This window comes from Harpia harpyja, chromosome 14, assembly GCF_026419915.1.
Source record: "Harpia harpyja isolate bHarHar1 chromosome 14, bHarHar1 primary haplotype, whole genome shotgun sequence".
Taxonomy (NCBI): domain Eukaryota; kingdom Metazoa; phylum Chordata; class Aves; order Accipitriformes; family Accipitridae; genus Harpia; species Harpia harpyja.
In genome coordinates, this window is record NC_068953.1 from 20,106,851 (window position 1) to 20,121,853 (window position 15,003).

Sequence of the window (15,003 nt, forward strand, 5' to 3'; positions counted from 1 at the left end):
TGAGGTTGTTTATTTCTATCCCATTATGTCAGTACCATAGTGAGGCCACTTCAGGTCCATCTACACATTTCTTTAAGATTTATTTGTATGCCAAGCATCTACCTATCTCTGTATGGAAAAGACTGTGGACTATATGCGCACATCATGTAAGGTCTCAGCATTGTGTATAGTGTTTTTTACAGTAAAACTGTTTGGGCAGTTGGTGTCATAAAGCGGTGAGTGATCGCACCACTTGCAGAAGTGGAACATCATGGCCTGTTCTCTCCCTCTCTCCTTAGTGTATGTTCCAGATGAATGGGAGGTGCCCCGTGAGAAGATCACCATGTGTCGGGAGCTTGGGCAAGGCTCCTTTGGAATGGTGTATGAGGGAATAGCCAAGGGAGTGGTGAAGGATGAGCCAGAGACCAGGGTGGCCATAAAGACTGTCAATGAGTCTGCAAGCATGCGTGAGAGGATAGAGTTCTTAAATGAGGCCTCGGTGATGAAGGAGTTCAATTGTCACCATGTGGTAAGTCATGAAAATGTAACAAGGCTGTGATTCACACAGCTGTGGTGCTTATTGGCATGAGGGTGTTCAGGCCACGTCTTCACTGACTGAAGCAGGAACTTGGGAGTTTCAGCTTCAAGTCTGTGCAGCTTTATAATGTTATTGTGCAGCAGGGGTCAGAGTGGAACCACATCTACTTTCAGACATTTCCCACAGGTTCACGGGTGTTTGGGGCTACATGATGGACATGAATAAATGATACTACAGTTCAATTAGCTGTATTTGTAATTGAATGTTTGTTTTGCCTCTTCCAGGTTCGGCTGCTTGGTGTTGTTTCTCAGGGCCAGCCTACACTGGTTATCATGGAGCTGATGACACGTGGGGACCTCAAAAGTTACCTGAGATCATTGAGGCCAGACACAGAGGTGAGTCATGAATTGCTGGATGTTTGTTTCTTTCTTCAGTTAGAATCATCTTGAATGAAACAGCATCACGTTGGAAGCAGCAGGCAATCAGCCTTTCTTGCCCTTCTCCTTAAGCTGTAAGAACAAAACATGAGCTGCTCTGTGATCTGCAATGCCTTTTTTCATGAGGCAGCAATTGCAAATAGCCCAGTGTACTGCATGGAATAGGTCCCTTCTTGTGTTATTGAGTCCTGTTTTCCAGATTTGAATTAAACCTCTTGTCTAATCTAATTTCTCATCAAGATGTTAAAAAAAAAATTGGCTAGTTGAAGCATGCGTGTTAGGATAATTGTTTCATGTTGTATACCCTGCCTGTTGCCTCTGTTGGCAAGTACAAATCTAATAGCTAATAGGCAGACTCTAATATGTAGTCCATCAGTCTTAACAGCTAAAATTGCCACATATGATACAGGGTCTGAAGGATAAAGTTGGCACATAGGTCACTTGCCACTGAAATCATAGTAGACTATGTAGAAAATGAGCTCAGCAGTTTTTGCCCTTGATCTAGAAATTCTGATGTGAATAACTGAAAGGAACAGAACAGGAGTACAGTATGTGCACAAGAGAATGAATATGGTATAAATGGAGGGCACCGCATGTAGCATGAGGAGATTGCTTAAGTGATTGGATACAGAAAACAATCATACTGAATACAACATTCAGAAAATACCAGTATGGCTATGGACTGAGGGCTTGACTAGCATTTGTGATTAATAATGTTTCAGGTTATATTAAATAGTTTTGGTTGAATTCAACAAACTTCATAAAAAGGGACAGTGACTTTATATAGTACTTAACAAAATGATGAGCTCTGTACATGGCTTTTCTGTCTTGTATGCTGGTGCTCTTCAAAGCAGTCTGTGGTAGGCCTGTGCCTGAATTCCCTGTCTTCCTTGATGGGCAGTGTAAAGAGTTGAGTAAAGTCTTCTGAGGACCTGTATGAGGGGGAAGGCAAGATACTTCAGTAAGGTGTGGATGGAGGGTTTGCCTGATAAACTGGCTTTACCAGTACTTTAACCATGCAGCTCCCATACCCCTTTCTCGTTCCTGGGGATTCAGCTCTCATTGGTCCTTCTGGGTTTTCTTGGTTGTATCATCTTGGCTCCCATAGGGTATGTTGCATTCAGCACTTGGGAGCCTGGAAGCAGTGGGTATGGCTCATTATCTCAACACAAAGTAGCACAGTTTGAAAGTGATGATGGGACTGGACATGAACACTTTCTGTGGAAGGTGGGTAAGGGACCGTTGAATCTCTGGATGGGGATGTGATAAAGTTCAGTGGCTTGGTCTGTGTGCTTTAGGATTTTTGTCATTAGTAGAATTCAGTGTAGGAGGCTGTGGTTTTGGTTATTCTGTCAGTGATGATTATCCAAGGGGTGTAAAGTTTATGCAAATTCATACCGGTAAGGGTTGGTGGGACTTAACTGATTGTGTCTAAATACCTGAACTCCTTCATCCATGAGATTGAGAGTGGCAGAAGCCATATATCAATGGATGCTAAGGAGTGAATTTGCTTCAGAAGAAATTGTCCGATAAGCTTTTCTCCTACTTAGAAATAGAAGTAATTCCAGAGACATCTGGTTATGGAGAACTGGGCAACAGGAAATGAAAGCATTTAATACCTTCTGTTTGTTTGCGAAGATGGTAAAACAGTAGAAATCTCTTAAAATAAGCCCTCTGCTTTGTATCTCAGCACTTGTGTGGCACAAGAATGGACATTTCAACTCCATAGGTGTAAGATAACATCCTTATACCAAAAAGTCTTTCTGGCTTGTATTCCCTAAAATAGAATGGCCTGTTATAAAAGATATCTAGGAGTTCTGTTTGTAACCCAGCTTGATATGGCCAGTTTTCCCACTAAGCAGGTGCTATGGTGTACATAATAATGAGTTTCTGTTTAGCCTGGATCACGTCAGGCTGAATTGTGATGAAGTGATTTTTTTTTTTTTTTTAAAGTGTGTTACAGTTTGATGTAGAAATAGTTACTTTTTTGTTTCCCCCTTACCTGTTTTATCTTCTTAATCTTGCTCAGAATAATCCTGGCCAGGCACCTCCAACTCTGAAGAAGATGATTCAGATGGCAGGAGAGATTGCTGATGGGATGGCGTACCTCAACGCCAACAAATTTGTTCACAGAGACCTTGCTGCGAGAAACTGCATGGTGGCAGAAGACTTCACAGTGAAAATTGGAGGTGTGCTTTCTTGACTTTCACACAAACAAAAAACATCATCCTGAAAAATCAATGTCTTAGAAGGCATTTTAATTTTTTGAAAGATGTTTGAAAGACCTTTTAAAACTTAGCTCTAGTTTAAATTTCTGCAGAATGAAATATGTTCCTTATGAAGGCTTGCTGTGATTTAAGACCTGTGAGCAGTCAACATTGATTTGAAACTCTTGGAATACCTCTACTTGCTGCTGTTCCAGTGAGGAAATAGTATAGCGTGTGGGTTTAAAAAGAGCTAGTGAAGCAGTGATTTGAGGTGCAGATGCTGCACACATCTGGGTGGATGGTATAGTTACCAGTAGTGTGTCACTTGCTTTTCTGTTAATGCACAAAAATAATTCCACCTCCTGTTTATTGATTCAAGAATTAAGAATTTTAGGATCATTTTAAAGCATATCTGATTTGGAAGTGGAATGTAAGGCTTGACTTCAGCTGGATGCTTTCCAGTCTGAACCGGAGTTCTGCTTTCCAGACAACAGAATGGCTTTTCTTCTGCTCTGCTGTTAGAACACCACTTTATTTTCCCTTCACCATCCCTCCAAAATAGTGTCAGATGGGTTTTTTCAGACTTCTCTCCAGAGAGAGTGATTTTAAGCTTTTGGCTGTTTCTGAGTTGTGCATATTAAAATAACATGTATAGCAGCAGCCTTCTGCTGTAGGAAACTAATTCTTTTTCTCTGAGCTTAACTCAGCTATTTTGATAATTTGTGTAAGTAATCCTGTCATTTGGGAGAAAGAAAAAAATGATTTCATTTTGAGTCAATTAATTAGGAAATAAGATCTTTGGGGGATTTTGTGCATTTTCTGCAGGTTTGGGGGAAGTCAGCCTGAATCCTTCCCATTCCAGTTTTCTCACTCCTCCTCCCCTCACCAGCATGTTTTACAGTTCTTTGAACTGAAGATGGTGCATTTCTTCCCTTTAACATGGTACATGGTTACCCCGAAAGCATTTTGTTAAATATGCTGCACTGCTGTCATTTAGGTACCAGTATTGAAAATCTCTTCATGCAGAAACAGTTTAGGAGCATCTTGACTGGAACACACCAACTCAGACTCAGATCTCAGAGGAGGAGCTTTATGCTACACTGTCCTATGCTTATTGCATATCTGTTTCTTATTTGCATTACATTTTTAAGGAATTTTCCATTCAGCCAGGATAAAGTCACCCTGGTGTGTGGGAGTGATGGAATAGCTGTACAGATGGGCTTTTTAGTCATAAATCACTGAGGGTACTAGTGTCTCTAGCAGACAAGGAATGAGAAGGAGCAGTGGTCGGTCACTCATCCAAGCCTGGTAATAATGACATCTGTAGACTGGTAATAACGACTGTGAGAACTGGAGGAATTCTGTCCTTTTTTCACTCTGCTTTTCCCAGAAAAAAAGAGGCAGCTACAGGTCTGTATTGATAAAATGGATTTTGCCCTAGGTCTGCTGTGTTAGCAGACAGCATTTAATATTAGTAAGAGATTTGATGCCACCTGATTTATTAACTTTTTGGTTAGTGTCTGAAAACATAGTAACTGGTTTAAATAGGCTAGTCCAAGACCCAGCAGTTTTGTGTGCATCAAGCTGATTGTACAGAAAAAAAAATGCTGGAATCTCCTGACTGTAACTCAGACACATGCGTATTGTTAGATCCAAGTCTTGCAATGCTTACGTATTTACAGCTAAGGACATGCGTATAACCCGAAGTATGTCTTTAATATTGGTTGGTGTTAGTCATAAATGAATAGCCTAATCCTCTAGCATTTGAGATGGAATATTATACAGGAACTGGAAATTAACTTTGGAGACAGGAAAAAAAACAAGAGGAGCATTCGCCTCAACATGTGAAATTCTTCAATTAAAGACAATAGTATTAAGTACTAAAGGAGCTCTTTACACTCTTTAAAAAGAAAAGAAAAGCACTGAATTCAGAGAACAGATCAGTAAATTATATGACCATCAGAATTCTTAGCTTACTGCAAAGCTTGAGCATAAATCCTGGAACTTTTCATATTAATATATTTAAATCAGTCAGACTTCTCACCCACTGAAGTCAATGGTAAAATGGTCTGTTGGTTTTGTTGGGAGGGAAGCTAACCAACCCTAAGGCAGCAGGTAAAGTGCCGGCAGAGTAAAGTGTCGTGGTAACAGATAGCAGATTCTTTGCACCAAACTGTGATTCTCTGCTAGCTACAATGGCTTGTAGTAAGGGGAAATGCTCATCATTTTATGATGCAAACTCAAAACATTTATACCTTCTAGATTTTGGCATGACGAGAGATATCTACGAGACAGATTATTATCGTAAAGGAGGGAAAGGTTTGCTGCCTGTCCGCTGGATGTCTCCAGAATCACTGAAAGATGGAGTCTTCACAACACACTCCGATGTCTGGTAACAAAAAAGGGACTCTGAAAAACTGGTTTAGCCCCTCTTCTTTCTAGCCTCTTTTTCTTGTTGTAGTAGACTTAACTAAGTATACTGCTTTTCCTGTCTCTTTTTCCACTGCGAAGCATTCTGCTTTGTATTTCATATTTTCATTGCAAAATCAAGAACTCTTGAGGTTAAATTCTGCTCTCAGAGAGAGCAGAATTAAATGGATTTCCAAAACTGGAGGTGGCAGCATGTTTCCTGCTGTGGGTTGTAAAATCAGTTGTGCAGTGAAAAACATTACCTTCACCTGGAAGAGCAAGTTGTCATTTTTCAAATTGCCCTCCTTTAAGAAAAGCATTAAAAGTTGCCAAGAATAGAGAAAAGTTCATAGTGCTGACCTGCTTTTCTATCAAAACCTTCTGTGTAAATAATTCTACTTTCACACAGATGGTTTATGTACACTAGCAGGTTTTTTCTTTGGAGTTCTCCCTTGTGTATATCCTTCTCCATTTGGAACTTTGTTTGCTTGTTTTATATAGTGCAAGATGCAGAAATAGGTTTTTCTTTAAAGTACATTGCCTAGCTGCTGTATCTGTGAAGTTATTAATAGAGGCCTTCAGGAAATTTCAAAATATACTTCTTAGAAGAAATAATACTCTGGAACAATTCTCCCCCCACCCCCCAAACTTTAGCAGATAGGTGGGGAGGACTTGGCAGAAGATTAACATGTACTGGCAAAACCTCTACTCTGTCTTCTATGGTTTCTCTGCCTTCCTAACAAGATGTTTTTACTGCTGATCTGTTACAGAATTGGCAGCTGATTGCCTCCAAATGTCTAGAAGTCAGTAGGAATGATATTTTAGTAGTAAACTGCATTTTCTTTAAACAGCTTGAGGATTTTGGAGTCAGTGGACTGTGGTCCAGGGCACCAGCTTTGAGTGAAAGGTTCATAAGAGTAATTATGTAGCAAGTGAAAAAGCAAAGCACCAGAATGTTGCTTAAAAATTTTTGCCTATGGTTAGTAACTTATTTATGAATCCAGTACCCCTCAAACTTGGAAACAGATGAAAGTAACCACTTTGAGTTGAAAGGGAAGCCCTGTATCAGCCATTTATCTAACGGAACAGCGCAGACATGCTTTTGTCAGTCCCCCTGCAGTAAAAGAATTTGGGACTTGTAATGTCTTCACAAAGCAGACAGAAATTTGGAATGTATCACTAGAAAATCTCCAGATGTAGAACTGAACGAGCCTGGGGTGAAGGGCTGGCAGACCTGCCTGTTCTTACCACACGACAGTAACTTTTAAGTCCAGCCATCATCTCCAGCCATTGTATCAAAAGTGGACTACAGCAGATCAGGTGTTCAGCTTTGGTGACGTACTGTGCTTATTCCATGCACGCTTTCCTTTTAACCTATAACTGTTAAGTGACTGTATTGTTTAAACATAACTCAACTTCCAAACAAAAAACCCCCACAGATCTGACGCCAAATCAGTCATCAGAAGTAAATTGGTACTTTAGTTGTTGCAGGAAGTACGTGAATTCTCTCTTCAACGTTAACAAGATTTGGCATTCATCGTCATTCAGTCCAGAGCAGGGTTGAGCAAACAATATTGCAGTTTATCAATGGGCCAGTCTGAGTGAAATACCCTAGCCAGAACTCACATCAAGGAAAGTAGCTTACTGATTATAAGGTTGGAAAACTTAAGAGGAGGAGGAGTAAAATCTGACAGATTTTTACTTGAAAGCATAGAGAGGAAAAAATTGTTTTATGGAAAGGAGGTCCACAGCTCTCTTCAGTATTTCAGACAGTTCCTCCTTGGGATGGTTTGTCATCTTAATTGTTAGAAGTGACTTATTCTGAAATTTGGCTCACATAGTTGAGGTATTAAAAAAAACTGGTTTAGCATGAGAAATAGCCGGTTGTTTAGAACATGTATACATTTGCATTTGCCATGTATCCACAGCTATAGATTCAGAAATTTCAATCAGAATTCCAAATGAAGTGGAGCTTGACTTTTCACTGTCATGAAATAGTGTTTACTTGATCTGCTTATGGCTAAAAGGATTATTCTGGTTTACTTCTCAATAACTTTTAGACCAAACACCATGCACACCAGGAAAAATTACCTGATTCCTTGTATTGATTCAGATTTTGAAGTTGCTTGATGTAAACTGTGTAGCTTGGCTGTTTTGGGGGCCATTTATTTTCATCAAACAGTAAAAAAATGTTGAGATTTGTTTTTCCTGCCTTTTTGGTAGGGTGTTGTGACATCCGGTTCCATGTTCTTCGAGATCAGTTTTAGAAGCCAAAATGTCAAAAAGACAAAACTGTGTGAGTGGTCAGAGTCCAAGATTTATAAGCTGTAAGGTGAAATGGCAAACTGTAGAAAGAGTGTCTGGAGGTTTTGAAGGGTGGAGCTTTATTTTAGCAATTCATTCTTTTATTGCTTTTCAGACTGAAGAATGAGGTAATTAGACAAGACTGGTTTTGTTGTAGTTAGGGAAAGAGAACATTTTAAAATTAATACAATACTGTTCAGGGTGAGGGTGTATTTCTATAAATGAGTCTTCGGCATCTTGTATTCTTTCAGAGCTGGTAGTTGCCTTGAAGGAGCAACCTAAGTTTATTTGTTATGATAATATGACTAGTAGGTGCGCAAGACGACTTCTTCTTATTCCTGCAGTGATCAAAGTAGCTTCAAAGGCACCAAAATGTTGACTTGACCCTCTGTCCCTGCCTCCCCTGAAAGGCAAACAATTGCAAGTCTGTTTGTGGCTTCTGGCTCCAGATGCAAACCATTTTAGATCGAGTAGATAACTGAAAGATAAAACCACTCTACCATAACCAGCTAATAATACTGGACTCCTGTTTTCACAACAATACCCTATTGAAACTATGCTTTTTTCTCTTAAGCTTGACTCAGCATTTTAGCCACAGAAGACAAGACAGCATCTAGTTTCCTTTCTTTGCACAGCAGCTCTAAAAGTGGATGACTCTTCAGTGCAGGGCAGACAATTTGAGCCATGTCTGCTCAATAAACTACTTTTAAATGGAGTTATTTTTAGAAAGTGTCAATAGTTAGGTCCAAACTACCCAATTACATAACTATGCTTATCTTTCTTCACCAGTAACCAATTCCTATTATTAGACAGACTTACTTTTTCACTTTTGCTGTCCTTTGTAGTAAATTGGAAGGAGCTAGAACCTCTGTTTCAAGAAGGGGTAACTGAGTTTCTCCTGGGGGCTTAAATGTTTTGCTGCTGAAGCAGCTAATTAGGGTCTTGGTACAAGAAGCGGGAGAACATTCACATTTCTTCCATGTCTTTTTCAAAAATTGGTTTTGTTGCTTGCTGCTGTATGTTGATGATCCTTACTTTGCACCTTTGACTTAGAATGTGGAAGAAACAAAAGCAGAGGGGTAAATGGAAAGTATTACCCAAGAAATGTTTTTGTGCCTGGGGAATAGAGGTTGGTTTGTTTGCTTGCTTTTAGTGGTAAGGCAGATGAGATGCACAGGTGTGGTGGTGTGCATTTGCTCTCTAGCTCTCGGCTTGCTGGAGCAGTAAGAGGAAAATGCAGCCTTTAAATTGGATTTGTGTGACTCGAGTATTTCTGATGAAAAGCAGCTTGTACTGGAATGAGAGCTTACAGTTCTGCATTACTGCCTTCTCAACTGCTATCAGGAGTGCCTGAGAGATGTTACATGAAGATTTTGAGTTTAGTTTTTTAAATGTACAGAATTTTTTCTTGTTATATCTGTGGCTTGGGGAGGGGGGCTTGTCGAGCTCATTTTAACCAGTCTCTGCAACTTCTCCACCTGCTTAGAAGGTTTGATTCCCTGCACCCAGCCACACATGGATCTTTTTGCAGACTTTAATGATCAGTTGTCTATCCAGCCTGAGGTCTTCTGTACAGAAAGTACAGAGATAGGAACAGAATTTTAATTTTTTTTTTTTCCTTCCTTACCTGCATCTTTCCTTTTTCCCCTCTCCACTGTTCTTCCCACCTCACAGTGCAATTGAAGTCTGAACTCAAAGCCATGGGAAAGGGAGATGAGCTGCGAGCTGATTCTCCAGGCAAGCTCACCACTTAAATCTCCTCTGAGTTGGAGGCTTCTGGTCAATGCAATGAGCTTGCGGTGGCTTTTTTACTGATTGACCTGTACAGATCCGATGTAACCAAATAATGTTGGACAACTGAATGATCATAATCATGACCAGCTCTGAGCTGTAGATTATGGTGTGAAAAATGGAGATGTAATATTACCAGTCTTTTCTTACAGAGGGCATTCTGAAGAGTCGTTCAGAACTGGGAGCCTGTTTCTCACCATTGACTAGAGGTGTTTGAAGTCAACAGTCTCTTATGCTAGGTGATGTGGCTACCACCATAGCTGCATATTTTTAAGCAATTGGAATTTTTTGGTAAAAGAAGATACCCGTGGACACCTACTGGTCAGCATCATCCAAGAAAAATATCTTTGTAAAGATTGCTCAGCTTTCTAAATTTCTGATTTGTTTTCCAGGTCTTTTGGTGTTGTACTTTGGGAGATTGCAACGTTAGCGGAGCAGCCATACCAAGGCATGACCAATGAACAAGTGCTCCGCTTTGTGATGGAAGGAGGTCTGCTGGAAAAACCAGACAATTGTCCTGATATGCTGTAAGTGTCAGCAGTTACCACTGTTCTCTGTGCACAGTTAATTCTTCCTGCTCCCTTCAAGGTCTGCTTCTGTCCTATCTACCACAGGAGGGGTTATTAAAGAGTGGTAGTAATGTGAGGTGCTTCTTGAACAGTCTCTGTCAATCTAGTATTTTATAGTAGTTAGACATAGCAGAAAACAACTTTGCTTGTGGCCAGAATCTCACTTTGGGCTATCTCCTCTAATAAAGAAACAAACCCCAATCTTTGTGTTCCTGAATAAAATTAGACTTAATAAAAGCTCCTAAGTGACATTTGCTACAGCAGAAGACTTTGTGCCTAAATCTTGTCTCTTCCGCTTAAGGTAATTCTGTTGAGCATAAAGAGAAAAAAGAACATAGGATGAGATGAAATGTATTGTGTGTAAACTCTGTGGATTCAACTTTTTAGTTCAGCATACAGTTAAATGGAGGTATTGGTCCTTTATCTGAAGCAGTGTTGGATCTGCTATTTTGGACACAGTGCTCATCACATAGAGATAAACAAATCTTCCCTGCTAAGTTTCCTTTCCTGTAAGCACAGAAAGAAGTATGCAGAAAAACCTTTGCTTACCCCTAGAATCAATACAAAGCCTTGCAGCCGAGGAGGGCGTGCAATGCAGCAGGCTTCAGTTTTTAGCTTTACATTGTTGAAATACTTCTGCTGGCTTTTGTGTACAGCAGTTTCAGTTGTTCAGACTTTATTACTTTGATATACTTCCCAAACTGGCTTTTGGGAAGGAAATACTGTGTCTTGCAGTTATTGAAATTTTTTGGAGGCCCACAGAAGGGATACAATCACTTAAGGGCCTCAGCTGCTTGGGATTCTTAGGAAAAGAGCTTTTTTGGCTGGAGCACTGGCTTTGGTTTCAGATGACAGGCAGTGTTGTTTTGTTGTTTGAGGGGGGTGGGTGGTATATGCAGGGGGAGGTGTAGCTGCCATGTGACTCCTCAGTTTCGCATTCTTTCCCTTCCACGATGCTGTGGAGAATTTCTGGCAGTCAGATTGACTGGAGATTGTTTAACATGGTCAGAGCTGTGTAATGGAGGTGGGGAGTAGGCAGAAATGGGGGAACAACAGGCTGTGTGAAGGGGTCAGCTCCCCAGGTCCATAGGAGGAAAAAATACCTCTAAAGTGAGAACAAACTCAGCAAGAGATTCAGCATTAGATATTCCTCATTAGCCTGGGGCATGTGTGGTATGAACAGGGGGACGGGAGGGGAGTGACAGCAAGAAGCTCTTTGCTGCTGCCCACCTGGCCGATTCTCCTTCCTCCTCCTCAGAGATACTTCTCTGCTTGCTGGGTGTTGCTACTGGATGAATCCACTTTAGGGTAACTGGCTTGTGAGCTGGAGGAATTTGGTTAATGTCTGGCAGAGCAAATCTTTGCACCAGTGTATAACAGTAAAGGCCTTTTTTGTGCTGATTTTAATGAAGAAGCTGTTCACACATTAGTTATAACAACCAAGACTTTAGTCTGACATTGCAGAGGTGCAGAATAAAAAAATCTTTTGAATTTAGCCACTTCTCTTCATCAGAACAAGGAACAGGGCTGAACTCAGAACTAAGGCACATCCAGTTTAGCGGTGTCTTTATTTTTTTGGTGATACAGTGTGTATAAAACATCCTGACTCTGTCCAAAATGCAAAAAAAAAAAAAAAAAAGTAAAAAAATTGAAAGCATTGACCTTAGAAGCTTATTGTGACTTGCTTTAGCTCCCTTTCAGCTTGTTTTGTCTTTGTATTAGGAGAGACACCCAAGTCTGCTGAAATTCAAATACGCTGTTGTAGGAATAACAGTAGGGAGCTCCAGGAATAATCTTCACCTTTTTTCCATGCACATACATTTGGCATTCAAAGAACCTATTTTGCGTTACTATAGTGCTTTTTTCTTTGCATGTTTTTGCTTCTTTCCCTGTCTTTCTTCCCGTTTGCCCAAGATGCTGTAAAGATGCTGTGCAACACTCGATAACCTGACAACTACTGCCAGTCTTGAACCTCGCATGTGTTGCTGCTGGCAGGCACAGAAACCTGGTCTGTAGGCAGGGTTCCTCTCCCCTTTCCAGCTGTCTGATAACCTGCTTCTCAGCATGGGATGTAACAAGAAAATTACTGAATGGGCAGAAAGGTGCTTCTAACAGAGTTGCAAAGAGCCCTGACATTGCGTATGGATCTTGCCATGCATCTCCAGCATGTTTCAGGCAACTGCTTTCGCAAGCACTTATGAAATCCTTTGTAAAATAGGGGGTCCTCTTTTTTGTGGAGGTTGCTAAAAGGTTCTGTTTAAAGACAGGTTTCTTGGCATGTCTGCCAGTGGAAGGTATTTTTTAGACAGCACAAATTCTTACTGGTGGAGACTGACTGGTCTGTATTACTTTAGTATTAACTCACAATATTAACTCAGGATGTCCAGAAAGCAAAGTCCACCTGCTGCAGGGAAGTCAATATACTTCTTGTGCTTGGTACTGCATGAAACCAAGTGAGAAGGGGAGCCAAGAACTGCACTTCTATATATCTCATGTGGTAGGCTACAAATGCGGAGATACTTTTTTTTCTTCTTCTTCTTCTTTTCATTAATTTGAATTGGAAACAACTAAAATTATGGGCAGAACACAAATTTACCTTTCTGTAGGGAGAGGTGAGTATGCTGAAATACAAAAACCTCCAGAACAAGTGGAAGAGGTAGACTGCTGTGGGGAAGCGTAGATGGGAATAGAGAGAAGAATCTTGCTGCAACTGTCACCGAATCTACTATTTTTAACCTTGCAGATTATGTGAGCGTTGACACAGCCATGCATGCTCCAGCCACAGTGCAGTAGTTTTCGTAAAGGCCTTTTATTGCCGGCCCCGGCATGAATGCTACATGGTGCAAGCAGTCTTGGACGTTCCATCTCTCCTAAGACTGCAGTGCTAATAATGCTTGTTAGTGGCTGTGCTTTGCTAACCCCTGGTAGCAGCAAGTCTGTAGCTTTTAGATAGATCAGAGACCAAGGACACTTGAAGAACTGGAGAGGTTCTGTTCTGCAGCTTGGTTGTATTGGGTGCTTGCACAGAGGGATTTTACGGCACAATTGTCTTGTGGCTCAGAGAGGTGGTAAATCCCTGTGAAAGGACTAAGCACAAAGGGGACGGTATTTCTCGAGGCTTTTTACTCTTAACACAGGGTGAAACAAGACTCAGTTCTGTTTATGCTACACCCTCTTGGCATAGTTTGCATGGTTTTACAGACAGAAATATGCAATAAGACAGATGGTTCAATAAGACAGTGCCAGGAGAAGCTTTGCTGCTTTTCTTCTCTTCCTGTGTAATAAGTTATGTTTTTATGTACTATCATTGTTATGGCAGTGTTCATCAGGTGGTGGCTGCGTGGCAAGAAGGCTTGTTACAGCTGAAGCTCTCAGATAGTGTGTTCGCATGGGGCTTTTAAAAGTTGTGGAGGCTGGAATTCCACTCTGTTTTTGAAGCAGAATTGCTTCCCCCATATGTATTGTCAATGACCAGGCTATTTATGCGTTGCTGATTTTCCCTTTGTTCCTGGCGAGCCCTGGGTTAGGAACCAGGGCCTGCTATGTAGAGGTAATGTCAGCATGTAGCAACAGCAGAATGGGAGAGGTCCTTTCACTTTTCCTCACCAAATCAAGTCTGATGCAAAGCACAAATGCACACTCAAATGGAATGCAGCTTCTATAGTAACTTTCCATTTTTTGTTTTTTACTGTCTCAGTGCAAAAAGTAACTCTGTTTCTGCTCAGTTCATTGAGCAAAAAGATGCATGAGAGAGACACTGGCTATTCCTCTATCTCATGACGATGCCTCCAACTTCCTTCAGCTTACTTGCCACCAGTCAGCAACATACTTTATAAAACTGCTCAGGTTGTATTAACAGCCTGTAAATTCTTCCATTGTTTACTGGAAAGGTTTTTGTTGTTGTTGTTTAAGATAATGTAAACAAGGTCTTTGAACCCACAAAGTTAAAAAAAGAAATCCTTTTATGGGAACTGTGTAGGGTTTTTAAATCTGGAATGGCTTAAAAGAAACATCACATGTCCTTGTTTGTGCTGATGTCACATGCATTACTCCACTGCTTGTGGTATCTCCTTAGCATTGCCCTTAGGCCTCAGGGCAAAGCGCCAGCAAATATCCAGTGTTCTTGGCTCCAGCTAACGCTTCTATTCAGGGACGCAGCAGTCAGCTGGAAAGGAAACAGCAATGAAGTAACAGAAATGGATTTTATATATTTATGTCTCAAGCTTTCCTCCTTGTTTGTGGGTGAGGGTATAGTGCAGTTTTATAGTTTGGCTTCACTTTTGCTATCAAAGACTTTTTCAAGACTCAAAACCAAGCAATAGTTTAACAGTGTTTGTATGTCTACATGCCTGTTACAATACAGTATTGAGTACTTGGGGAGTTCTCCCAGCACAGACTGGTTTTGCCAGCTTCTTTTTGGGTGTCACAAGGCCATGCTCAGGTGGCTGACTTTTGTTCATGCAGCTTTGCCACCTGAGCTCTAACAGGAATATTTGTGACTTTAAAGGCACTTCAATTAAGATTGCTTTTGTTTTGGTTGAAGCGCTCTCAACAGTGTTTGCATCCCAAACACAGCAGCTTTTTCTGTCTCTGCTGGTTCATGTCAGCTGAGAACATAGTGCGCCCTATGAGGAAATGCAACTGTATTTCCCAAGGAGCGAGTTTCTGGGGGAGGGGATTTCTTTGCTTTGGTTTTGTTTCAGGTCAGGGTTCCCAGACTCTCCAGCCCCCGCTGTGCGCAGCAGTGCACAGCAACAGGCTTCAGAGTC

General features: G+C 40.9%; 1 protein-coding gene across 4 annotated transcripts in view; it reads left to right on the forward strand.

Annotated features, from left to right (window-relative positions):
- IGF1R (insulin like growth factor 1 receptor) overlaps positions 1–15,003 on the forward strand; it is a 192,814-nt gene that overhangs the window by 168,576 nt on the left and 9,235 nt on the right. For all 4 annotated transcript variants that reach the window (XM_052809030.1, XM_052809031.1, XM_052809032.1 and 1 more), the window contains exons 16-20: positions 279–508; positions 802–912; positions 2,984–3,143; positions 5,424–5,553; positions 10,058–10,192. In XM_052809030.1, coding sequence (XP_052664990.1) covers positions 279–508; positions 802–912; positions 2,984–3,143; positions 5,424–5,553; positions 10,058–10,192 — 766 coding nt within the window. The remainder of the gene's footprint in view (positions 1–278; positions 509–801; positions 913–2,983; positions 3,144–5,423; positions 5,554–10,057; positions 10,193–15,003) is intronic.